This window comes from Prosopis cineraria, unplaced genomic scaffold (assembly GCF_029017545.1).
Source record: "Prosopis cineraria cultivar Desert tree isolate PC_DT_omini unplaced genomic scaffold, ASM2901754v1 PC13, whole genome shotgun sequence".
Lineage (NCBI taxonomy): Eukaryota > Viridiplantae > Streptophyta > Magnoliopsida > Fabales > Fabaceae > Prosopis > Prosopis cineraria.
The window spans coordinates 12980640-13007711 of record NW_026555344.1 but is presented as its reverse complement, the minus strand read 5'-3'; the positions used below and the strand labels follow the sequence as shown (position 1 = coordinate 13007711).

The following is a 27072-nucleotide window of genomic DNA, read 5'->3' as shown; positions in this document are numbered from 1 at the left end:
CGGTTAAAATAGCTTATCTACACCGATTAGATCAGTGTAGATATCATGAAGTCATCTACACCGGTTATTTAACCTGTGTAGTTGATGGACATATCTACATCGATTCTAAATCCGGTGTAGATAACATTAATTTTGAATAAATTTTTTTAAAAAAATTTATATCTACAACAATTCTGGACATAATCAATGTAGATATGCTATTATCTACACCAATTAGAATCGGTGTAAATGACTTATATATCTATACTGGTTTTGTACATAACCGGTACAAAACCAGTGTGGATATTGAATTTTGAAAAAATAAAATTACCCCATTTTTTCATTTAACCCAACCATAATAGATGCAATTTAAATCCTACATTAATCAAACATATAATAGCCAGATCACAGCCAAACAGCTAGGCAATTATATACTATTCAAATCAAACGAATTTGAAATCATGTACAATTCCAAATGCATAAAATATAAATTGTCAACTAAGTAATCCAACACAATTATATATATTAATGTTTACAATTATACAACTCACCCTTCTAAAAAATGATTATTATGAAGATCTAACATGAAGAGTCCCTAATGCTGCCTAATTCGATGGATCTCTGAATCTAAAAATGGAAATGGATCATTGAACATCTACAAAAAAAATTATGGATAAGGGAATTAAATTACTAATTTGAAGAAAAAAAATAACATTGTAAGAAGATCAAACCAAATGACATGAAGTGCGCATGAGGTTTTGCATGCACCTGTCATCCATAGGTACACACGATACTGTGATATCAGCATTTGTGTCTATATGTTTCTGCAAGTACAATTTTCAACACTCAGCGTGAATAATAGAAAACTACAACTATTATATATTTAGACTGATCCTTGACAATAAATTATCTCACTCTTACCCGCACAAAGTCCCTATAGTTCATTCGGTAAAGATGATTGCCAGAAAGTATCAATATATGCTCAACATTCTTATTCTTAGCATCCTACAAATTAATCCTGACACTCATTTACTCTATCCATATAATATCTTCAACATGTATGCAAACATCGTTGATTCACTGGTTCTTACCTCAAAAACCCATATAAATTGCCTCACGACATCAGCTGTCCCTTGGAACCATTTCTTCCATTCTTCTCTAGGTGTTTGAGTAGCAGCCAAGACCTGATGTGATGTCAGGTGAATTTTACTCTTTAGGATTCATCTAATTTATAATTCCCGCTAAAATTTCCTCTCTGTAGGACAACAAGTCTCCCTTATGTTTTTATTTGTTTCTATAAAATATTGTCAATTCTGCCACATAGGAAGTCGAAGAAACTTTCGTGTAACAAATAAAATTACCTCCACATAGTCATCTCCAAACTTAATGCCATTGCCGTAAGTGTGAGACAAGTGGCGATTAAGGGAGAAAGAGTTGAACTGCGTTAAAATGAATATCTTTCTTATGCCACTGTTGATGCAATTGCTCATCGAGATATCTATAAGTCTGTAACACCCTCCAAGTGGAACCGGCCAGCAGGTAAAAGCTATTGATGACTTGAGAATTTAATTCAAAGTCAAACTTCACATAAAATGATTGCAATTATTAGAACTCGGGACGTTGTTGCATCCATTTATGCTGAATCGAAACATTTAATCATTCATTCAGTTTTAGTAGGGAACACAAAAACAAAACAAAATAAAATATCATATCGCTGGCTTGGCTCTTCTGCTTGTAAGAGGAAAAAGGCGAGTTCCAGCACCTCCACCCAATATGATGGAGGCTACATTTTTTGGGTCTGCTTCCGGAGTCTCGACTTTGGGTGCCTGGTACACTCGAAACGGAAATGCAATAGTAATACTTAAAACAATAACACAAATTCTTCAGCTTTGGCGCTGCCATCGGATTTAAAACTAAAAAACAGAAAAGTGATATCAATCATTTTAAAGAAAATATGGCATTTAGCTTTCTTTTTTGTACCACAGCCTCTTTGTTGATGTCTGGTGTGAGAACAGAGCACGCAACGCCAGGCTTGAACTTTCGACCATTCATATCGGGGTTTGAACTATTCTGGAATTGAAAAGATGAAAGTCTGGTACTCACAGGACGCCGACGAGCTAAACGACGATGAAAGAAGGTGGAAAGGACAGTGGGGATCGACGAGCTAGCGCTCCCTCTCTCTCTCTCACTTAAGTCTGGAACGAGGAAGAAGGGGAAAATGCTGATGAAATGGCTGGAGCATTTGGGAGATCGAAACACCACCGCTCGTTACCCTTTCTTATAGTGTTTCATTAATTTATAAAATGCTGCTTGAAATTTTAGATAGCATTGAGAGTTGTAACATTTTATAAATATCATGAAATTAAAATTTAAAAATATCACCAAAATATTTTTTTTTCGAAGCAGTAAAATAATAGTGAAGTGGGTATATTTTAAAAAAAGTAAAACTATTTGATAGTGTTTGGTTTCAATTATTTGATAGTCATTCTAAATACTAATCAAATATGTTTCACCCCAAATCCCGCCTCCTTCATTTGCCCTTTTAGTTTCTTTAATAATTGACAAATATGGGGCATCATTTAATACCTTTTATGTAGTAGTGCATTGTCACTATTTTGGTTATATATACAAGGGAAAGTTTCGAGGACCCTTAACGAGATTTAATTTCAGTCAAAACTTTTAAAATTTTATTGCACATGTAGAGAATTAAAATGAAATGAAATGAAAAATATAATTAAATGATTTTATCATCTCTGGTGAAGTTAGAAGCATGAACAAATTTTATAGAGAAATTAACAATTAATGTATAGAAAATAAATAACTGATATAGACAAAATTTGTAATTCTTATTAATAGCATAACATCATTATAAATTTACAACTATTATGTACTTAGTTTTATTGGAGACAGTAATATCATTTCAGTTAGCTTTTTAATTTTATTTTAATCCTCACATGTGCAGTAAAATTTTAAAAATTTAAAAGTTTTGATTGAAGTTAAGTCTGATCAAAAGATTTTCACATAATTTTTCCTTACATATAAACACACATGTTACAAAGCATAATGAATTTTATTGTGAAACTTGTTTCGCTGGAAAACCAGACGCAAAGAGCTTTCTAACGGTAGGACATTTCCAAGTTAAAACGTTAAATACTACAGGTGACTAGTGAGATGCAACAGTCGACTATTGGATGAAAACATTGTCTGGTTGTTCTATGTACCAATCAACTCTTATAGCCTTTGAATAGTTAACAGTTATACCTCGTAAAAGCTAGAACTGTCATGTTTTTTGGAGTAATCTATCCGTCTATCAATGGGCCATAACAGTTGACATCCAACGACGTTTTAAATTGACTGAAAAGCAAATTTTAATATTCAAAAGTAAGAAATAACGGGCCTTGTTTCTTTTTAGGCCATCAAGTTTGGGACTAAATGACAATTTTACTTTTACTATAAATTAAGGGGCATATATGATATCTTAAAGTTCTTTTTTTTTTTTTTTTGGCATTTTCATCTCTAAAAGTTTTAGAATTGTAACAATATCTCGCCAACCATCATCATTATTATCATTATATATATATATATATACACACACACATAAATACGGTTAAACGTTACAAGAAATTACCACGGATCCATTTTTAAATTTATTATAATTCTATACTTTAGGATACCTTTTCTATAATTCTCTGCTCCGAAGTCAGGTTTAGGATTAGATTCAAAATTATTTATTATTTTTTAATGTATACAAAATATATTATTCAGGTTTGGAATTAGGTGTGAGATAAATTATTAATTTTTAAATGTATACAAAAATTATTTTTTACCAATTTGAAATTTAAATCTGATTATATTTAGATTCAAATTAATATCTATCTATTTAAATTTTTCATCCATCCTAAAGATATGCTGAAAATTATTATTTTATATTTTCCATACAAGTCTAAAATTATATTTTATTAAAAGTCATTTGCCATGTATCTGGAGGATATTTTTTGAAAATATCTATCTATTTGAAACTAAATTAATATATATATATATATATATATTTAGAAAAAAGAATCAGAGCTTCAAATTTTTGATCTATTCTAATAATTTTCTAAAATTAAGCTTCAAATATACATATTATTTTTGAAATCTTTCTTAAAATCTATTTGACATTTATTTTTCTTTAGCTAGATCTATTTGTTTTGATTGCAAATATGTTAAAAAGAAATAGAATTTAAAAAATATTGAGGTAAAGCATATTATATATTCAATTAAATTATTCCTGTTAAATAAAATTATTCAAATTAAAATTTTTTAGAAAAATTAATATCTATTTTGTAATAAATTATGAATGTGTTCGTTGGAATTAAAGATTTTATGTTTATTTATTTGAAATTCAAATCAACATTTTTATATATTTAATATTTAACGTTTTAATCAAAAATTAAGGTGGACAAAAAATAAAATGAATGAATTTTAAGAATGGTCTATTAGCTCTAGATATGTTTTTCTTGTGTTATTTTTTTTATAATGTCCATTTTTGGTTCTTTGAATTTTTTTCTCTATGTCTTTTCTGTAGTAAAAAAAATTATTTCAATATTAAATGTTTTGATAGAAAATTAAGGTGTGGAAAAAAAATTAAAATGACCAAAATTTAAGAACGACTTATTAGCTCTTGATATGTTTTTATTTTATTTTTTTTGAAATATATTATCCAAACAAAAATATATTTTTGATCATATTATTCTATCATTATATAATTAAATAATGGATAATAGGAAATCTACTTATTTAAAAATAAAACTATTATAAAATATATTCAAATTTAAGTTTAAATTTAAATTACATTGAGATTATAAATTGATGGCTTAAATTTCAATTTCAATTTATATATATTAATATTAATGATAATCATCGCTTCAATTGTTGATTGGTTATTTTGTTTGAATTTTAATTTAATTTTAATTTGAATTTTATTTGATTGAAAGTTTAAATTCAAAATTTCCTTTAACATTAGCCTTAATACTAACTACAAATAGAGTGGATTGGATACATGTTCATTCATTGATTCTAATTTTTGTTGTTGTATTTCATTTATTTTTTAGCTTATTTTATATTTATATACCTTATCATTATTTTTTGTCTCCTCAATAATTTATATGAAAATTAATCATTTTCTATTTTGTTAGTTTGGGTTATTCATTTCATTGATATTTGTTTTGTTTTTGTTGCAAGATAGGAACAATTTATATATTCCTGCAAGAGGCTGGTGACTAGCATATCATGATTTGAGTGATTCATCTTTAAAATATGGCTTAGTGAACTTCATCAAACAATTTAACTTGTATATAATTTTCAACTAATTGTACAGGATTAATCATCATGTCTACTCATCTTCTAGAATTCTCATGTCTTTTCATTAGTAAGCCTCTTCATTTTTTTTCAATCTCTTTTATATATCTAATTTCATTCGATGGTGACAATCAGGCAAAGCAATTAATAAGTAATTTTATTTTTGTTTTCCTTTTCTACTTTTGCTATTGAATTTCACTTTTGGTGAGATGAACTTATAACTTTTTTTATTTTAGGATATTGTATTTGACTTTTTTAATATATACTGAAATCAAAATAACCTTAAGCGGTAATGTATTTAATTTTAATTAATAAATTATTCATTTTTTATTTTTTACATAGAAAAATAATATATTAAATTATTTGGTTTTAAAATATAATAATATGAATATATTTTTTAAATAAATAATTTGATTACAAATTATTTTGAAGAAATTAATTTTAATATAATTTTTCCTTCAATTTATTATTATAAAGAAAATTATATGAAATATAATATACTTTGAAATAACTAATTGTAGTCATTGTAATATTTATTCATTTTCTTTTCTCTCAATTTCCTTCTTTCATTCAAACACAATGAGAGAAAATATTTTCTTCCCAATTTTCTCTTTTTTTTATTTTTTATCTCTCTTTTCCCTCAACATTTTTTTCTAATCCATACACAGGGTAACTTTTCTTTACTCATCATAGCAATGGATGCAATGAATGATAAATTAGAGAAAGTTGATAAAGATATAATGCAAATTAATAAATTAATGAAAAATTAAAAATAAAAAAATAAAAGATAACAAAAAATTATGATATATTTTATTTAGGTATATTTTTTAAATTTTTTTTGATCCATGATTATATGCTTCGAGTGCCCCTTTTTTAATTATGTGCTTTAGGAGTTAGTTTTGGTTGTTGATTTGAAAGTAAGTATGGTTAGTGATATAATTTGAATATGTGAGATTCAAATTCACATACTTGAATATTATTATGAACTCCTAATTGTACATCACATATACTGTCAACTTATTTTTATGTAATTTTGAAATATTATGATTTGAATTTCAATTGTTTAAATTTGGATGAAGTTCAATAAGATCTTATATATTTAATTATTTGTGCTAAATATAATCAAATTTCAGTATTTATGTGTGCTATTTGCAAATTTGAAATTGGTAGCTTATTAACTCCAAAACCATATAAGAAACAACAACTGATTAATTTTTTTATACTTTATGCTTTTTATTGTATTTATTTAATTTTTTAGATGTTCTTCAATTTTTATTTTTCATTTTATATTTGAAAAATGTTAGTTTGACATTTTTAATAAAAATTTGTGAGTCCTACCTAATTATTCACAAATTTTTTATTTAGCACATATGAATTGAGATATCTAATTTGTTTTAAACAAGTAGTATAAAATTCAATTAGTTAAAAGAAAGTAGCATGAAATTTCATCTATTACTAATTATACTTTTCTATTTTTTAAAAAAAGACATTTCTTTATTCACTATATAAAATTTAAAAAATAACTTAATAAATTATCCATGACATTAATGGTATGGATTGTTATATATTTATATTATATCTATTTGATATATTTTTTTGCTCATTGGTGCCCTCTTATTAGGGGCAATCCTATTTGAGGATGGTGGTCAGACTCTGTTGAGCAGTTCTATTTGAAAGCTAGTATATTTTTTGGTGTCAATTTATTTTATATAATTATGAAATATTATGATTTGAATTTGAATTGTTTATATTTGGATGGATTTTCATAAAATACAATACTAATAATTAAAAGGAAGTATATTTATTATTGTGAAACGAATAATGGAGGAGTTTGAGAGAAAATGATAAAGATCAAGTGAGATTGGACTTTGAAAATTTAAAGTTACATAAAAATACTAATTGATTTTGTATATAAGTGACTTCAATTAGGAATTTGGTTTAAATTTGCTATTTGAATTATAGAAATCTTTATTAATTGGTTGTTTCTAACATATTAATTCAAATAAGATAAAAAGTGATATAACCATTCAATAAATATCAATATAATATTGACTATTTAAATATCTAAACAATGCAATCAATCAATAGATGGTGATCTTGAACTTTTATTCCAATGCCTAAGGAATAAGAAAATAAAAAAGGAATTATGTTATTATTCAAAGAAAAGTTTTTAGGTTTAAATTTCAAGCAAATGATAGTTAAATTAGATTGTCAATCTAAATTCAAAATTTCCTCCAATGTAAGCTATCACTTCATTTCATGATTATGACTTTGATTAACTTGATCATTCACAAGTTTATTGTACAAATAGGTTTACCATAATTATCTTTTAGCCTTATCATGCATTTACATCGCTAATGTTTATTTACTCTTTCGTTAATTTATTCACACCAAGTCTACCTCAATGTTTCTTCTTCTATTGATTTTTATTTTGTAAAGAAAAATTAGAGATTCATTATCAAATAATAATTATATTGTGTGATATTTTGAATTCTCACTAGGAGTGGTGCCCATATTTAGTATACAACCATGTCTCAAATATGATTGCCTTCAATAAGAGGATACCTATGCACAATAAAAAAAAATTTAATAACATTTAATATATTTGTCATTCTCATTATGTGGTGGTTTATTTGAAACATTCAGAATTAAATGAAGAAAAGTTGTTAGTGAGTATTTTATTATTCTTACCAATAAAAAAATCACTTTTCTAATTAAATGTTGAACATATCATGAAATTATGTTCAGTTAATTTTAAATCATTTTTAAAAGTTCTTTTTAATAATAAAAAATATTTATTAGGAGGTTTTTCCTCCAGTGTGATCCTATCCAACTTGATCAATGAATAATGAGTAATTATATCAAAAAATAATTAAATGAAGCAAAGTTGTTGGTAAGAATTCTATTTTTCTTATCAAAGAAAAAAATCATTTTTCTACTTAAATGTTGAATATAAATGAAACTATGATCAATTAATTTCAAATCATATTAAAAATTTATTTATTTGAAAATAGATTTCAATCAAAATATTTTAATACTTATATCAAATTGATAAAAAAATAACTTCAATAATTTTAAACTCAAGATAAATATGAATAAAAATAGTTTTATTGAAATTTTAAAACTTATTGTAATTTAAGAAAAATATAGACAATAAAAAATTAATGGATAAAAACTTACTATATATTAGGGGTGTAATATCAACCCGATAACCTAACAAGTTCAACCTTACCTAGGAGCTCAAAACTGGTCCAACCTGACCCTTAGGATGAAAAGTTGTTGTGTTTGGTTAAAACTTTAAGCAAATCTTTCATGTTATTCCAGGTGAGTTGAGAGAGATTTTTTTTTTTTTGCCATCATTAACTCTTCGTATATTTGGGATAATTGTCAAATTTTTACATTAATAATAAACATTAGACTTCTAACAACAAATACTAGACCATCTATTAGTACTCTTTAAGATTTACTTATTGAATTATCAATTGGTGATGGAACTGCTAGTGAAGTTAATAAAAGATCCATAGATATTAAGATTCCAGCTAAAGTTGTTAATGGATGATTCAGATAACTCAAAAGCCCATTGTTAATTCAACTTTCTTAGATTTCATATGGTTATACTATCTCTTACATTGGTTGTGGTTGAAAAAGTAAACATATATATGTTGTTCCCGCTTTCTAGTGAGGAAGTTGTATACTTAAGCTCAGATAGTATTATGAAAGATGATAGGGAACATGTATATATTTGATGACTTGTACTCTATAGATTTTTTAAATTCAATTTCAATGTTAGGCCTCTTGAATCATGAATAAGGCTAAAAGTGAGTACTCTAATTATTTTAAAATAAGATATTGATAAATCTATAGCATCATGCAATGGTACACATCTCATACATATATGAACTAGAAAATATATTATTGAGGTCCAAGAAATTTTTGGATCAAATGTGTGGATGAAAGTATACATATCGCGTACTGATGTGTCCATCTAAGTCTAGGTTGCCATTTACTACGATAACGAGTGAGTTTTTCATAATGTTGGTTGTTATTATGACTATTAATAAGAGCGAGGGATCGAGCCAATGTTATGTTGGTTTGTACTTTCCTTATCATATTCTTATCCATGTCCATAATTATACATTTTTGTTTCTCATGTTTGAAGGAATGAGGTTTTAAAAACATTGATTCTTGATAAGGATAGTTGCTCCACATATAAAACTTCTAATGTATTTTATATGGAAGTCTTAGATAATTTAATTTAAATAATCATGAATTTTTGTTAATTTACTTCTCATGACATCCATTTATACCATATGCATTTTTTTTTATCATTTGCTTTACTCTATATGCAGATTTGATATCAATGACAATAATTAGATAGCTCTATTGCATACATGATGATTCGGAAAATGTGTCCATTACAAGTTATTTTTTTAAGAAAGGTTTTCCCATAAAATTAACACTTATTTATAAAAATTGTGATATATGACCCCTGCATTGCACAAGTATTTTACTAGTTAAAATTAAAAAAAACGGCTGTTAATATAAGAGAGGCCAGATGTTTTGACATTTGACCTATAGTTTGGGCTGTGATGTAATGTCACATGTTCGAACCTAGGCCCCCTCACTTTTAAAGTAATGGACATTTTTCAGTTTTAACAATAAGAAGAGATTGTCATGATTTTAAATATTTTAAAGAAATAAATCAAAAACAAATTTATATTTTACACGCCCCTATAGTTTAATGACCAAATTAAACTATTTTAACCTTGAAAGTATTGAGAGCAATGTTAACATAAAAAATTAATACACCAATTGAAAAATTGAACCATATTAAAATATTAGACTATTTTCTAGAATATTATTGAACTATATATATATTGTCAGTGCTGAAAGAAGTTTTTTTAAAATTCAAAATTGTTTAAATCTTATTTAAGACTATCAAAATACTTGAAAAGTTATATGAAGATAAATAAATTACAACATATATTAGGCATCTCTAAACATTTCGTCTTAAACCGCCAAATCTTGTTCCCACGGCTTTGAGAAATAATATACAATAATCAAACTAGAAACTAAAACTGATGCACTCTAAAATAAGATCACACAAAAAGTGCACTGATCGAAGTTGTAATACAAAAATATATTAAGGTAATTGATAAATAGCAATTTTATATATTTTTATCTTTTTAATTTAGACTTTTAAATATTTATTTAAGGCTAATTAAGTTTAATCAGATATTATTTGATTTTATTAGCCAATATTCAGTTTTAAAATTTTAACTATCTAAATTTATGATTTTAAAATATAAATGATATCTTTAATATTTGTACACAAGTGCTATTTAATTTTATTTTATTTGTGCAGATTTTTTAGATTCAATTTAGAAGATATTGATAGAGATTATTTTGGATAAGAAAAATATGGGCATGCTTGGAAATCAAATTAAAAATTAAATCTTTAAAATTTTATTTAAATTTATTTTGAGTTATTTAGTGTAGTTTTTAATTAGGGTTATTTAGAGTAATTTTATCATTTTATTATTAGCTTTTATTTGGCCGTATAGAATTGCATCACTTTTGTATTTATAAAGGAAGCAATGCACAAAACAAAAAAAAGAACGGAGTTAGCATATAACAGAGCCTACGGACGGGATAGCTCTTCAAGCATGGCTTCTCTTTTTCTTGCAGTATGCTGTTTGATTTTTAGTTTTATAGAGAGCTAAATTTTTAGTGTAATCAATCATAAATTATGATCTTAAATTTTAATTAAAGTCTTTAATATTCAGGAAAGATTTTATTTTAGGTTTATTTCAATTTTCTCTTCTTCTCTGTACCTCTGAATTTTATGTTTTAACTATTATTGTTGATTAGAGTAGCTTTAGTACATAATTTTTGGGTTATAAGTTTTATCTGAGGTTTTACTTGCTATAATCGATTGATATAGTAACATAAGAGTAATTTGACTTCGCTTGAGTGATTACTCCTGCTTTGTTTTTTGTGTGGCTAACATAAAACAGTTGTTAGGTTATAGGTTAAGGGAGATTTTAATTAATCTATAACTTAATTTTTTGTTTAATTCTTGAATAATAATTTGACAAATAAATAATAAAGTTAGAATAATAAAGTTAAATAAAATTGATTTATTTTGTGGATGAGGAAGATTAAGTTTAGGTGATTGGGATCGTGATTGATTGCATTACTTGTTCTTGGTAATTTTCTTAGTTGAATTTCCTTTATTTATTTACTTCTAATTTAGTTTTTAATTTCATAATAAAAAACCCACCACTTTTTAGCTTTTCATAATCATAATTTAAATAATTACTCTATTGACTCTTAGGGAGACAACTTAGGTTGCGCTTTACTGCAAAATTTAGTTTTTATTAATTTTGCTACTATTTGACAGTAGTGTCAAAATTTTGGTGCCGTTGCTAGGGAGTCAAAGGTGTTAACATTTTGAATTTGGTTGTTAATTTTTTTTCTTTTTCTCATTTTTTTGAATTTTCTAGAATTTTTTTGGGTTCTAATTTCATTTTTTCAATTTTTAGGTTATTTTTCATTCTTTCCTAGATTTAATTTTTTTTATTTTTTTCCTTACTTTTTTTAGGTAGTTTCTTTTTTTTATTTTAGTGAGGATAGGGTCCACCAAAAAAAATTCATTATTTTGATCATATACTTGAGAGGACTTTGTGTTTCCTTTTATTTTTCTTTAGTTTGAGTGATTTTATTTTGGCTGTAAAGATGGCTTGGAATGGTTATCACTTTGATACTAATTTTTCTCCATCCATGCTTTATCATGATACTCATAATTTCGAAAGGAAAATTGATAAGTTGACATATATTGTTAAACAAATGCTTGCTGAACAGGCAATGGTACAACCACTTGAATTGGCCCCTTACCATCCTCATTATTACCCCTTTAAGAGTTCCCCGACATATAATGAGCAATGGTCACACTACCATCCGCACCATCACTTCCACACCTATCCTTACGAGAGTACCCCAGCTTTTGTCCAATAATACCCCTATATGCAGCTTAATGATTTGTTTGAGACTACACAACCTCTACAACCTATAAGCCAACCTATACCAACACTTGAGTCTAATGAAGGGAGTAGTTTTAAAGTTATAAAAAAGCAGATATTAAAGAATGGCATGCAATTTCAGCATCCTCAATAGAGCAGTCAACAATTTCAACATAAATGTCCTGAGACTCAAAAAATAGTAAACCAAATATGCTCCCCACTAGAACAAGTACAGGAAGACTCTTCATTTGATAATGATATAAATGAGGACATTATTGTTGAATTTCCTAACAATGATAAGTCCAAAATCACTAAACCATGTTCTAGTGGTACTGATGAATTAGGTGCACACAAGAGTGGCGTTGAGACTGATATATCCTCTCCTAATTCTATTGACCCTTCTTGGTCTAAAGAATTTATTAAATATGTTAGCAATCTTGCACTACCTGATATTATTGTTTCTGATGGCATTATATATTTTACAAATGATGATGCTTGTGATAACATTGATTTAGAGTGCTCTGAGACAATTGAGTCCAAGAATGTTGAGACATGCATTGATTGTGTTAATATTGATGAATGTTTACATTATTCTTCCTTTAACTTATCTGCTTCTATTATTAAGCTTGCAATTGTTAGTAGAACTAAATTTTCTAATTGTTTGGGAGATGATATGATAGAAAAATTACCTATAATTGAGAACAAATGTGAGGGTGACTACGAGATTAAAGCGAATATAGGTAGTAAGAGTTCTCAAGAGGGTGATATGCTTAAAGAGCACATGTTATCTTGCATTAATGATGATCTTAGTAAGGAAAGTCGATATGATTATCTTTCATTCATGAACGAGCAATGTGATGAGACATGGGATGATTTGATTACTGGGTTGCTTAATGTGGTGAATTATGAAAACAATATGCATTGTACATCTAATGGCTTACATAATTGTGATGCTTGTGTTGAAATAGATAAATTCATAAACTCTGATGATTCTTTGGATCCTATTGTTTGCATTAACTCTATTGAGTGTAATGATCCACTTAACTGTATTGATTCTACTGAGGCTATTAGCCCATCTATTTATGCTAAGCCTCCTGATTATGATGATACTTGTGAGATCATACAGTCGATTGGTTGCTTAAATAGCATTAATTTTGTGATCCCTATGGCCTTTTGTGATGGTATTGATAATACCAAGAGTCATGGGATTATTAATTATATTATGCATTTTGACTCTAATGGTCCTTGTATAGAGGATTTTGCTATTTCTATTGAGTTTCATGAGTAGGTACCTGTGATTAAGAAAATTCTTTCTACTACAATGAGGCCATTTTCAATGGAGATATTGTCATGCAACCTTCAACCAGATAAAGGAAAACCATTGCCTAAAGGAGCTTTTGATGAGCTTTGAGAGAAAAATATTTTGAACAAGCATCTATTCTCCATTAAAGATAAGAATTTTAACTTTAAAAGTTTATAGAGATTTAAATTATCTGGTTGTTTCTTTTCCTTTCACTTTTACCTTGCATTTTATATTTTATTCTTGGATTAATTGAATTATTCTAAATTGAGTTGCATTGAAAACAATGCAAGATTTAAGTGTGGGGGAAGGGATTTGTCTTTATTTTGAATTTTTTTAAAAAAAATAGTTGGTGTTTTCTTGCTTTTTTTAATACTTTTAGTGTCTTTTTTTTTCATGTGTGTGAAGTTGCGAGTTTAAGACAATTTTAGTTTGGATGCATTTGAGCATGATAAGTAATTGATCTTATATTTAAAAATTCAAGTTAAGTGGTAATGAATTTAGTTTCAATGGATTAATGTGGTAGTCTTTAGCTTGTGAGGTTTGGGCCTAATATTATTCTCTTCTTGTGTGTATTCTCCTATCACTACTCTCACTCTAGAACTTGTCTTAATTCTTAGTTGAGACTATAATTGCATATGCTTCGAATGAAGATGATTTAAGTATTCTTTTCTTTTAACCTACTTAGCCAAATAGCCATCTCATGCAATTTATCCCTTGTTAGCCCCTTTGAGCCTAGACCTTTTTTTTTTTAAATTTTAGTCAACTGAAAATATAACCTATAAAAATCTTTTCCCTTCATTTTTCTTACCCCACTTTAGGTGATGAAAAGTGTATCATTATATTTTTTGGAATGAAAAGATATGCTCGAAGAGAGATTTGGGTTATTTTGAAATAGAGAGAGAGAGAGAGAGCCAAAAAGCAAAGAGAGAAAAAAAAGAAGAAAGGAAGGGAAAAAAGAAAAGAAAAGAAAGAGCATAAAAGGTAGAAAGTAAAGAAAAAAATAAAAAAATAAAAATGTGCATGAAGCAAAGAAAAAAAAAGTAGAAAAAAACAGAGAGAAATAAACCCAAATCAATTTATTTTGTCTCTTTCATTCTATATTTTTTATTTTAAACATGCTTTTCATTTTTTTAAAGTTTATTAGCCTTCATTTTCCTATACTATACCTTTACCTAAACCTCATTACAACATAAACTAAAGTCCTATTGATTCTTGCATTGCATATGACATAGATAGTGGAGACCTAGATGATAAACAAGCCTATGGTAGTGAGGTTTTGATAGGAAAACTTGAGTGAAACACTTACCTATATACATTTAAGAGTTGAAAGTTAAACACTTTACCTTTATGAGGAGCTATTGCTTAATTTATTCTTACCAAATGAAATTGTCATGATACTTATTATTTTAGATATAAGAGATATTGATTAGAGTGTTAAAATGTTGAAGAGCTATGATTGTTTCTTATTATTTATTGCTTCCACATTTCTTTTCTTGAAATTTGAGATTTAAGTTTTGTCCAGGAGTACAAAAATCTAAGTGTGGGGAAATTGATAAATAACAATTTTATATATTTTTATCCTTTTAATTTAGACTTTTAAATATTTATTTAAGGCTAATTAAGTTTAATTAGATATTATTTGATTTTATTAGCCAATATTTAGTTTTGAAATTTTAACTATCTAAATTTATAATTTTAATATATAAATGATATCTTTAATATTTGTGCACAGGTGCTATTTAATTTTATTTTATTTGTGCAGATTTTTTAGATTCAATTTGGAAGATATTGATAGAGATTATTTTGGATAAGAAGAATATAGACATGCTTGAAGATCAAATTAAAAATTAAATCCATCAAAGATGGGAATTTAAACTTTAAGAGCTTATGGAGATTTAAATTATCTGGTTGTCTCTTCTTTTTTCACTTTTACCTTACATTTTATATTTTATTCTTGAATTAACTAGATTATTCTAAATTAGGTTTCAGTGAGGACAATGCAAGATTTAAGTGTAGGGCAAGGGATTTATCTTTATTTTGAAAAAAAAATTTAAAAAACTAGGTGTTTTCTTGCATTTTTTTGAAATACTTTTAGTGTCTTTGTGTGTGTGTGTGTGTGAAGTTGTGAGTTTAAGGCAATTTTAGTTTGAATACATTTGAGCATAATAAATAATTGATCTTATATTTGAAATTCAAGTTAAGTGACAATGAATTTGGTTTCAATGAATTAATGTAATAGTTTTTAGCTTGTGAGGATTTGGGCCTAATATTGTTCTCTTCTTGTGTGTATTCTCCTATCACTACTCTTACTCTAAAACTTGTCTTGATTTTTAATTGAGATTATAATTGCATATGCTTTGCATGAAGATGATTTAGGCATTCTTTTTTTTTAGCCTACTTAGCCAAATAGCCATCCCATACAATTTATCCTTTGTTAGCCCTTTTGAGCCTAAATCTTTTCTTTAAAATTTTAGCCAACTGAAAACATAACTTATAAAAATCTTTTTCCTTCATTTTTCTCACCCTACTTCAGGTAATGAAAAGTGTATCATAATATTTGTTAGAATGAAAAAATATGCTTGAAGGGAGATTTGGCTTATTTTGAAAAAAAAAAAAAGAGGGAGCCAAAAGGCAAAGAAAGAAAGAAAAAAGAAAAGAAAGAGCCAAAAAGGCAAAAAGCAATAAAAAAATAGAGAAAAAGGTGCATGAAATAAAGGAAATGAAAACAAAACAAAGAGAGAAAAATAAACGCAAATGAATTTATTTTGTTTCTTTCATTCTTTATATTTCATTTTAAATATGCTTTTCATTCTCTTAAAGTTTATTAGCCTTCATTTTTCTATATCATACCTTTACCTAAGCCCCATTACAACCTAAAATAAAGTCCTTTTGATTCTTGCATTGCATATGACATAAATAGTGGAGACCTAGACGATAAACAAGCTTATGGTAGTGAGGTTTTGATAGAGAAACTTGAGTGAAACACTTAGCTATATAAATTTAAGAGTTGAGAATTTAACACTTGACCTTTATGAGGGGCTATTACTTAATTTATTCTTACCAAATGAAATTGCCATGGTACTTGTTATTTTGGATATAAGAGAGATTGATTAGAGTGTTAAAATGTTGAAGAGCTATGATTGTTTCTTATTCTTTGTTGCTTCCACATTTCTTTTCTTAAATTTTGATATTTAAGTTTTGCTCAGGAGTGCAAAAGTCTAAGTGTGGGGAAATTGATAAATAGTAATTTTATATATTTTTATCCTTTTAATTTAGACTTTTAAATATTTATTTTAGGCTAATTAAGTTTAATTAGATATTATTTAATTTTATTAGCCAATATTCAGTTTTGGAATTTTAACTATCTAAATTTATAATTTTAAAATATAAATGATATCTTTAATATTTATGCACAGGTGCTATTTAATTTTATTTTATTTGTGTAGATTTTTTAGATTCAATTTAAAAGATATTGATAAAGAATATTTTGAATAAGAAGAATCTGGACATGCTTGGAGATCAAATCAAAAATTAAATATTTAAAATTTTGTTTAGATTTATTTTAGATTATTTAGTGTAGTTTTCAATTAGAGTTATTTAAGGTAGTTTTATCTTTTTAATAAATTATTAGTTTTTATTAGAAAAAAGAAAGAAAGAGAGATGGAGAACAGGAGGAAAACGCATCACTCATATATATAATTGGAGAGCAGAGGAGGATCAGGATACTTGGACGGAGAAGAAAAAAAGAGGATAACAGCGATCGCGATTTACTTTTTCTTCAATTTCTCCAGCGATGGCCTCTCCTATTCACATCTCATGTTATTTAATTTTTAGTTTTATGGATAGCTAATTTTTTTTTAGTGTGATCAATCACAAACTATGATTCTAAATTTTAATCAGAATCTTTAATATTTAAAGAAGATTTTATTTTAGCTTTATTTCAATTTTCTCTTCTTCTCTTTACCTCTAAATTTTATACTTTAACTGCTATTGCTGATTAGAGTAGCTTTATTGTATAATTTTTGGATTATAAATTTTATCTAAGGTTTTACTTACTATAATCAATTGATATAGTAACTTAAGAGTAATTTGGTCTGGTTTAGGTAATTATCCATACTTTGTTTCTAGTGTGGCTAACTTAGACCAATTGTTAGGTTGTAGGTTGAGGGAGATTTTAATTAATTTATAACTTAATTTATTATTTAATTCTTGAATGATAATTTGAGAAATATATAATAAAACTTGAATAATAAAGTTGAATAAAATTAATTTATTTTGTGGATGAGAAAGATTAAATTTAGGTGATTAGGTTGTGATTGATTGTATTGCTTGTTCTTGATAATTTTCTTAGTTAAATTTCCTCTATTTATTTATTTCTAATTTTATTTTTAATTTCATCATAAAAAAACCCCCATTATTTAGCTTTTCATAATTATAATTCAACTAGTTACTCCATTGACTCTTAAGGAGACGACATAGGTTGCGCTTTATTGCAAAATCTAGTTTTTATTAATTTCGGTGCTATTTGACATTAGTGTCAATGGAGTCAATGGAGTAAAGCACAACCTAGGTCATTTCCCTAAGAGTCAATGGAGTAACTAGTTGAATTATAATTATGAAAAGCTAAATAATGGGGGTTGGCACTGCATTCCTCCATGGAATAAAGCCAATGCACTTCTTCCTAGATTGACATTCTCATTAGCTTTAAATCTTCTCTTGTTTGTGCATAGGTTTTTCAAGAACTTTTCATATTTAAGAATTTGCTTTACTGCCTCCCAAAGGGGAATATTGACTTCAACCTTCTTGAAAACATCAAGCACTTCTTTCTCCAATTCAACTTCCTTTAACTTCTTGCTTTAAGTCTCCCTATTTGGAAATGGAAGGATCTTCCTTGGTTCCTTTTCTTCATTAGACTCCTCAAGTGTGACTTGTATTTTTGCTACAACCGACTTATTCTCGATAGATGTTGTGGAGGGCTCTAGAAGCTCCTTTCCACTTCTAAGAGTGATGGCACTAACATTATTGCAATTAGGATTTACAACTATTTGAGACAGCAACTTTTCAGAACCTTGAATCTTTAATTCATTAATGGAGGTGGACAACTGCCCAATTTGATTCTCCAATTTTTGGATTACTGTTTCAGTGCATTGTTGAAATTGAATGTTATTAGTTGCCATTTACTTCATTAACTCTTCCAAACTTGGTCCATCATTTTTAGACCCTTAAACAGGAGTAGATTGCCTTATTACTTGCATAGGCTATGAATTTTTACCTGTAGCATTATATTGGTGTTGTTGACTTCCTCCATATCTAAAATTAGGGTGATCACTCTGTTAACCTCTAGAATTGCATGTTATTTCATCACATTTTTCTTAGATTATAATCCATTTGGCTCAATTGTATATGTTTTTATTGCCCAAATTAGTAAAGTGTGTATTTTATTTTGGGTTTGTATTCTTAGCTTTGATTTGTTATTTTTGGCCTAATTTCATGTTATTTTGGCTAAATTTTGATTAGAAGCATTTCTGGAGTTTTGTGAATGTTTTTGGAAGGCTTTTGGATGAAGAAATCAAGTACAAAATGAATAATTTTCGTTAGCTGCAAAAATAGTGCAAAACTGCCAAAGTCATTCCAAAGTCGTGACTTTCGTTCACGAATTTCGCCACTGTCAAAAAAATGCTACATTTCATTTATCATAAATTGGTTGGCTAGGACATATATATGCTAAGAGCTCGACCTAGAACACATTCTTCAGACTTTTAGACACATTTAGAGCTTGGTTGTGCTAGGGTTTGGGCATTGGAAGAATTGGGATCAAGAGATTGAAGCTTTAAAGACATTTGGAACTCTTCTTCTTTGTTTTTCTATTCCTCTTCCCTTTCCTATCTTGTAATCTAAAAAGGGTCCACTTATTTTGTATATTTGTAACTTGTGGATGATTATGAGTGGCTAAACCCTTTGTTCTAGGATTATTTGGAACCCTTGTATAGATTAACATTATGTTCTTCCTCTCATTTTATGATTAATGATATATATATGTTTATTTTACTCTTTTCTTAATGCTTCTAAGTGATTGGCCACCATTTAAATATTGGATTCACTTAATTGATGCTTGAGAGGGTTAGGTTAAGTGTAGAATTTAGGTAAAATAGTACAAGAACTTGATATTTGCATGTTGAATGGATGGTTTTGCTAGTAAGATAGAGATATATTTGCTAGCCTTGCATAGCCACATTAGGGTTGGTGTTTAAAATTGAGTTTTATTAATTGTAATAAGAGATTGGGCAATTAATTTAACTAAACACTTGTTCATGACTTGAGAGAGCTTATTCAAGTATTTTTAAAACCCTAAGTTAACACTTATTTTCATTAAAAGCGTTTATGAGAGGAGGTAATTGTGGTGTTGTGAAATGCAAGAGAGATAAATAATCCTAGGTCCTAATTTGTGTTTGAATTTTATAAATCAATCACTTTTCTTTATTTTTTAGTGTAAGTTTCATTTGCGAAATTATTTTCACCTAATTATGTGTGGCTTAACTTAATTGAATTTACTTAGTCTTTTGTTTGATCATTGTTTTTGAACAAATCCTCGAGAAAACGGTACTTTATTCATCTTATATTACTTGCTACGACCCATGCACTTACGATGAGCAACACTCTCCACCTTGGATTATAAATGTTGGAGAAAGGATCATATTTTTGGCCCTGTTGCATAGGTCTAGTTGGAAAAATCTCAGCACAATTTTCAACTCTATCATCCAACTGTGGGCATTAATCAGTAGTGTGTGTAGCCAAACAATAGATGCCACATAGAGGCCTAACTAAAGCAGAAGATGTGGTAGCTTGCTGAGGATTATAAAATTGAGGTTGTGCACACATCTATGAAGGATACGCCTGTGGAAAAGTAAGCATTGCTAGTGAATTTATTAATTTTTATTGTGTTAAGGCAATCTGCCTAACCATGCTAGAGAGCTCCTCCATCTTATTCTCAAATTTAAGATCATATTGTGGTGTTTGAATCTCATTCACCCCTTTGACTACTTGGTTAGCTCGTGTCCCACATTGTTGAGAATTCATTGCCATCTTAGAAATGAGATTTATGGCATCAGTTAAAGTAAGTTCTACCAAAGCACCATCAGTTGCGTCATCAACAAACCACTTATCTATTGGTAAGAGACCTTCATAAAAATGTTGAACTAGCTGCTGATCATTGATGGTGGGGCAACTTGCACATAATTTCTTAAATCTCTCCCAATATTCATGAAATGTCTCCCCAATCATATAATGAATCCCATAAATATATTTTTTAATTGTTGCTGTGGGAGAGGCAGGGAAGAATTTTTCTAAGAATAACAGTGTCATTTGATCCCAAGAGGTAATGGCACCTGGTTGCAAGTAATACAACCAATCTTTTGCCACTCTATCCAATGAAAAAGGAAAAGCTCTCAATTTGATTTACTCTTCTGAAACTCCTTGAGGCTTCATGGTGGAGCACACAATATGAAATTCCTTCAAGTGTCTGTTCGGGTCCTCTCCTGCAAGACCATGAAATTTAGGTAACAAATGTACTAAACCAGATTTCAATTCAAAACTAGCATTTACATCTAAATTAGGATATTGGATCCATAAATTTTGATAGTGCATATTAGGGGCAGCCAATTCTTTAATTGTCTTATTACCATTATTATTTTCATCCATATTTTTCAACTTAACTGTAGAGTCAAAGTCAGATTTAGAATTACTAATAACATTATCAATCAATTCAGATAAAATTTTAGAAATCACACTATTCTTAATTTTACACTGCTTTTGATTCTTATGGTTATTACAAAAAGTTCTCTCAATCTCAGAGTTCAAATCAATTAATTTATTTTGAAAAGACCTTTTCATGCACTAATAAACTACAAAAACAATGAAAAACACCTAAAACAAGTAAAGAAAAAAATAATAATAAATCTTGAAAAAAATAAAAATAATAAGAAAAAAAGAAAAAAAAACTAACAACCAAACTCAAAAAGTTAACACATTTGACTCCCTGGCAACGGCACCAAAATTTTGACACTATTGTCGAATAGCACCAAAATTAATAAAAACTAAATTTTACAGTAAAGTACAACCTAAGTCGTCTCCCTAAGAGTCAATAGAGTAACTATTTGAATTATGATTATGAAAAGCTAAAAAGTGGGGGTTTTTTATGATGAAATTAAAAACTAAATTAGAAATAAATAAAGAGAGGAAATTTAACTATGAAAATTGTCAAGCACAATCAATCACAACCCAATCACCTAAATTTAATCTTCCTTGTCCACAAATTAAATTAATTTTATTTAACTTTATTATTCTAATTTTATTATATATTTTTCAAATTATCATTCAAGAACTAAACAAGAAATTAAGTTATAGATTAATTAAAATCTTCCTTAACCCACAACCTAACAACTGTTTTATGTTAGCCATACCAGAAATAAAGCATGAATAATTACCCAAACTAGGCCAAATTACTCTTATATTACTATATTAATCGATTATAGCAAGTAAAACCTTAGATAAAATTTATAACCCAAAAATTATGCAGTAAAACTACTCTAATTAACAATAGCAGTTAAAGCACAAAATTTAGAGGTAGAAAAAAGAAGAGCAAATTAGAATAAGGCTAGAATAAAATCTTCTCTAACTATCAAAGGCTTTGATTAAAATTTAGGATCATAGTTTGTAATTGATCACACCAAAAAAATTAACTATTCATAGAATTAAAAATTAAGAAATATGAGATGAGAAATTGACAAACCATCACTAAAAAAATTAAAGAAAAAGTGAACTGCGGTCACTGCTACACTGTTTTTTTTTTTCCATGATGCCTCCATCCAAAATCATCCAAGTCGTCTCTTTCATTTATATAATATATATATATATATATAAGGTCATGCACCTTTTGTGCTACGTCTCTTCCAAAACAAAATAAAATCTAATAATTTACTAAAATAATTAAATTATCCTGAATAATCCTAATTAAAAACTACACTAAAATATGCAAAAAAAATTTAAACAAAATTGTAAAGATTTAATTATTAATTTGATCTCCAAGCATATCTAGATTCTTCTTATCCAAAATATTCTCTATCAATATCTTTTAAATTGAATCTAAAAAATCTGCACAAATAAAATAAAATTAAATAATATATGTGCATAAATATTAAAAATATCATTTATATTTTAAAATCATAAATTTAGATAATTAAAATTTTAAAATTGAATATTGGCTAATAAAATAAAATAATATCTAATTAAACTCAATTAGCCTCAAATAAATGTTTAAAAGTCTAAATTAAAAGGATAAAAATATATAAAATTATTATTTATCAATCGTTCTCACAAAGAATAAATTAAAATAGTGATTAGGGCAATCGAATTCTCATTTTTCATTTAAGCAATTTAATTTGAAGTCATCGAGTGTAAGGAATTCAATTACAACAGTAATTGTAAATTTCTTTACAAAGCAACGATAATATATAAATAGCAACCTAGAGCTTTTAATCTCTATTTGCTTTTTAGATCTTATCCATTTATAGACCTACATATACATCAATTAATAATTTGCAATATGTCACACAATTAATCACCAGGCGCAATCTACCACAATAACTTTATGTCTATTCTAGGTGCAAATTAAATTGCATTAAAATCTAATTTCATATTATTTAATCCCAAGATCAATTTAGGACTCACTTTGACAAGTTCAAACCCAAACCCCCCAAATCATGTTCAATGCTGGTCAGTCATACACCAAATAATACAATGAGACAAGATTATTAAATAAAATAAATTAAGATAAAGAATATAAAAACGGTGAAAATAATATCTAGTACAAAAATAAGTTCATAGATATTTTAGGTTAAGAAGAAAACTGGCCATTCGTGGCTCTAACAATAACCAAATTGAATGTTAAATAAAGAAGAATAGGTAGCAAAAGAGAATTTTATCATTCCCCAATCCCACCCAAATTTTTCCATTTGAGTCCTACTTGATAGAGTGTTTTTGCAGAAGAACCATCTTCTCTCATGGCATTAGCAGTATAATCTTGTAAATGCTTCATTCTTTCATGAATCTCTTTACCTCCTTCCCCTTCCATCAAACTCTTTATCAATTTTGCTATTTCATCCCTTTCCACTATGCCCTTTTCGTTAACCTTTGGTCTTAATGCCACCTTCAAACCATCCGTTAGCAAAACAGCATTCATTTTTTGCTCTCCAAACAAAGGAAATGCTATCAATGGCACTCCTTTCTGCAAACTTTCAAGGATAGAATTCCAACCACAATGGCTCAAAAATCCACCAGTGGAATTGTGGCTAAGTATTTGAATTTGAGGTGCCCATGAAGGAATAACTAAACCTTTCTCTTTGATTCTCTTCATGAACCCTTCTGGTAAGAAATTTAATGGATTCTTATTTTCTAAAGCAAGATAAGCAGCACTAGCAAAATTACTTGGGGCTCTCACAACCCATAAGAACTTTTCACCACTTAGTTCCAACCCTAAAGCCAGTTCATTGAGTTGATCTTGAGACAGTGTTCCTCCACTCCCAAATGAAACATAGAGAACAGATCTGGGTGGTTGATTGTTCAACCATTTTAAACATTCCAATCCATGTGGCTCACTACTTGATGACCCACTTTGTAAAATAGGTCCTACAGAATAAATCTGGGGCTTGTCTTTGAAACCTTCCTGTAAGGCTTTAATTGTCTCAGTTTCCAATTCTGGGAAACTATTAACAAGAATTCCATCAGCATGATTGAGTCTTCTGCAACGTTCAAGAAATTGCTTGTAAACTAAGTTGCTTCGATCTTGAACAGAGTCTATGAGATCTCTTCCTTGTATTGGCGCACAACCTGGCATCTTTATGGGATCTTGCAAGTCTCTGAACTCCATAGAGATTGTCTTCTCCACCAGATCTGGTGCATACATGAAAAGAGATAAAGCCATGGCAGAATAGGGGCAGTACACATACGATAATATGTTGAGTTCTGAACCAATATCTAATGCTTCCATTGCAAAAGTATCAGTAACTAAAGCTGCAAGGCCATTTCTTGAACTCAAGGACTCCAATTCCTGACGAATATATGGCAGTGAGAGAGTCACTACACGTTGAATTTGGACTGCAATATGAACTGGTTGATCATTTTGATGAGGCATAATGTCCTCTTCATGAACCGGAGGGAGAAAATTGTAGTGTAAATTTGAAGGAAGAGATTGAAGGTAGGCTATGGTGGCAGAGGAAGGAGACCCAAGTGTGGGAATGATGCAGGTAACATGAAAATCTGGGCAAAGCTGAAGCATTTTCTTTGAGAACTCAATGATGGGGATGAGATGGGTGAGCCCTGCACTGGGAATGACAGCTATGTGAATTGTTTTCTCCATGGAAGCTAAGCTTAATTCTGAGCAATAATTGGCTTTCTAGCTTCTTGCTAAGCTATCGATTGCTCTGGTGGGAAAGGTATATGAATTTATTTATGTGAATAAACATGAGGAGAAAATGAATAGTTCGTCTGCAGCTTCTTTGCATCTTCCTGAAATGCCATCGCATGCATAAGTCAAAGTGAAAGCTCTTTTTTCTTTATTGTTGATTTGTTGCTTCTCTCCACTTCCTTTATTTCCTCTATTCTTCGATCTTAGTTGAAATTTCAGTCAAAAATTGTGGCTATCATATTTATCAAGCACAAAAATTCAAACCAATATGAGGATTAATGACGAAGCCATTTACAAAGTGAAAGCTCAATCACATTGAATTAAGAACCATTATCTAACAAAAAATTCAAATATTTGTATTATATTGACAGACAAGTAAAAGGAAATTTAATATCATAAAAATAATGTCATTTTTATGATTGTTTGTATATCTAGTATGTTTTGATCTTATAAATACTATAAATTATTGGATATGTTGGATATATGGACCATAAATGTCTCATGAGCATATGGTAAGACTATATTTTTATTGAGTAAAGTAGGTTAATGGCTGTGAAAAATATATTAACAAAAAATTATGGAAGAAATTTTTTAAAATTCTAGAATGTGGCCCATTTGCAATCAATTGGGGTGCAGTTTTACCTATAATTGAATGATCGTAACCCATTTACAACTATATATTGCTTCAATATTTGAACACTTTTGAATATTTCACCATTAGCTTAGTGGACATAATATATTTTAAATTTAAAAATGAAAAGGAAATTTCAGATTTCAGGAGAAAGGGCACTATTATCATTTCAATTTAACTTAAATATTAATCCAACCACATTGCAAAATATTTGAAATGTTGGGTTGTTATCTTTGTTTGATTCTATTAAATAGGCTATATGTGCAAAAGTTCTTATTTTTACTGACTTTATTAAATGTCCGTTTGCTTCAGCTTAATTATTTTATAAAAAAATCATTTATTTCTTGAAAAAAAAATTATTTTATGACTTTTTTATAATGTTTGTTTAAACTTTTAAAAATAATCAGAATCTCAAAAAAGAGTAAATTTTTTATTATTTTAATAAAATACTTTGAGTAGCTTCTGAAAATTATCTAATACAGTTGAGGAGAAAAATATTTTAAAAAGGTAAAATAGGCAAAGATATCATAAAATTTTAAAATAATTAAATAAAACATCATTATATTTTTATGAAAAAATCAAAGAAGATATTATAAAATTTAAAAATAATTAATTAATAATTACTTTTGTATCATTAGAATCAAATATATAAAATAGTGTTTTCTTTTTTTACCATTTCTACATAATAAATGTCTTTTTATAAAATTTTTAAATTATTTAAAAATAACTTATTTTTTAATCTTAAATAAACGGGCCATAAATGTCGTTATGTCATGTATAGATAAATTTTAAATTGGACGCAATAAACTATTGGCGTTTAAATATTCAAATTAAATCTTTGATGTAGGGTTGTTCAAAAAAAAAAACAAGAGTAAATAATGAAGTGAATATAAAATGAGCATATCAATATCATACTCAACTTAAAAGATATATCAAGCATATGATAGCAGCAAATAACTGAAATTTCAACAAGCGCACTTAAGATTTGGAAATTTGATGAGGTGCATTAAAAAAAAAAAAACCATTGAAACTTTATAGGTATATTTATCATAAGTTAGTATTTTTCTTTTTTTAATTATTTTTGGTAAAATTGAATGGTCTAGTTTTTTTTCCGTCTTATAAAAAAAATTGAATGATCTAGATTTGCTTTAATTTCATCAGATCAAAAAATTTTCGTTGTCAAAATACATGTTTTAAAATATATATATCATAAAAATGACCTTTGAGCAAATAAAAAAAATCGAATGATATTTGATCACTATTTTCATAATGTTTCACAAATTATATATCACTTATTTCAATATAAAGGGGACTCAAATGTTTGTTTAAATACAAT

The 27072-nt window shown here is 27.8% G+C and overlaps 1 protein-coding gene and 1 pseudogene across 1 annotated transcript; both read right to left on the bottom strand.

Moving 5' to 3' along the window:
• Positions 1 to 584: 584 nt before the first annotated feature.
• On the bottom strand, positions 585 to 2031 carry LOC129289908 (glucose-1-phosphate adenylyltransferase large subunit 2, chloroplastic-like; annotated as a pseudogene).
• A 21369-nt stretch (positions 2032 to 23400) lies between these two features.
• Positions 23401 to 25102, bottom strand: LOC129291153 (hydroquinone glucosyltransferase-like). The gene has a single exon (XM_054928368.1). The coding sequence runs from the start codon at positions 25055 to 25057 to the stop codon at positions 23624 to 23626; it is 1434 nt and encodes a 477-aa protein (XP_054784343.1). The 5' UTR covers positions 25058 to 25102; the 3' UTR covers positions 23401 to 23623.
• Positions 25103 to 27072: the final 1970 nt, after the last annotated feature.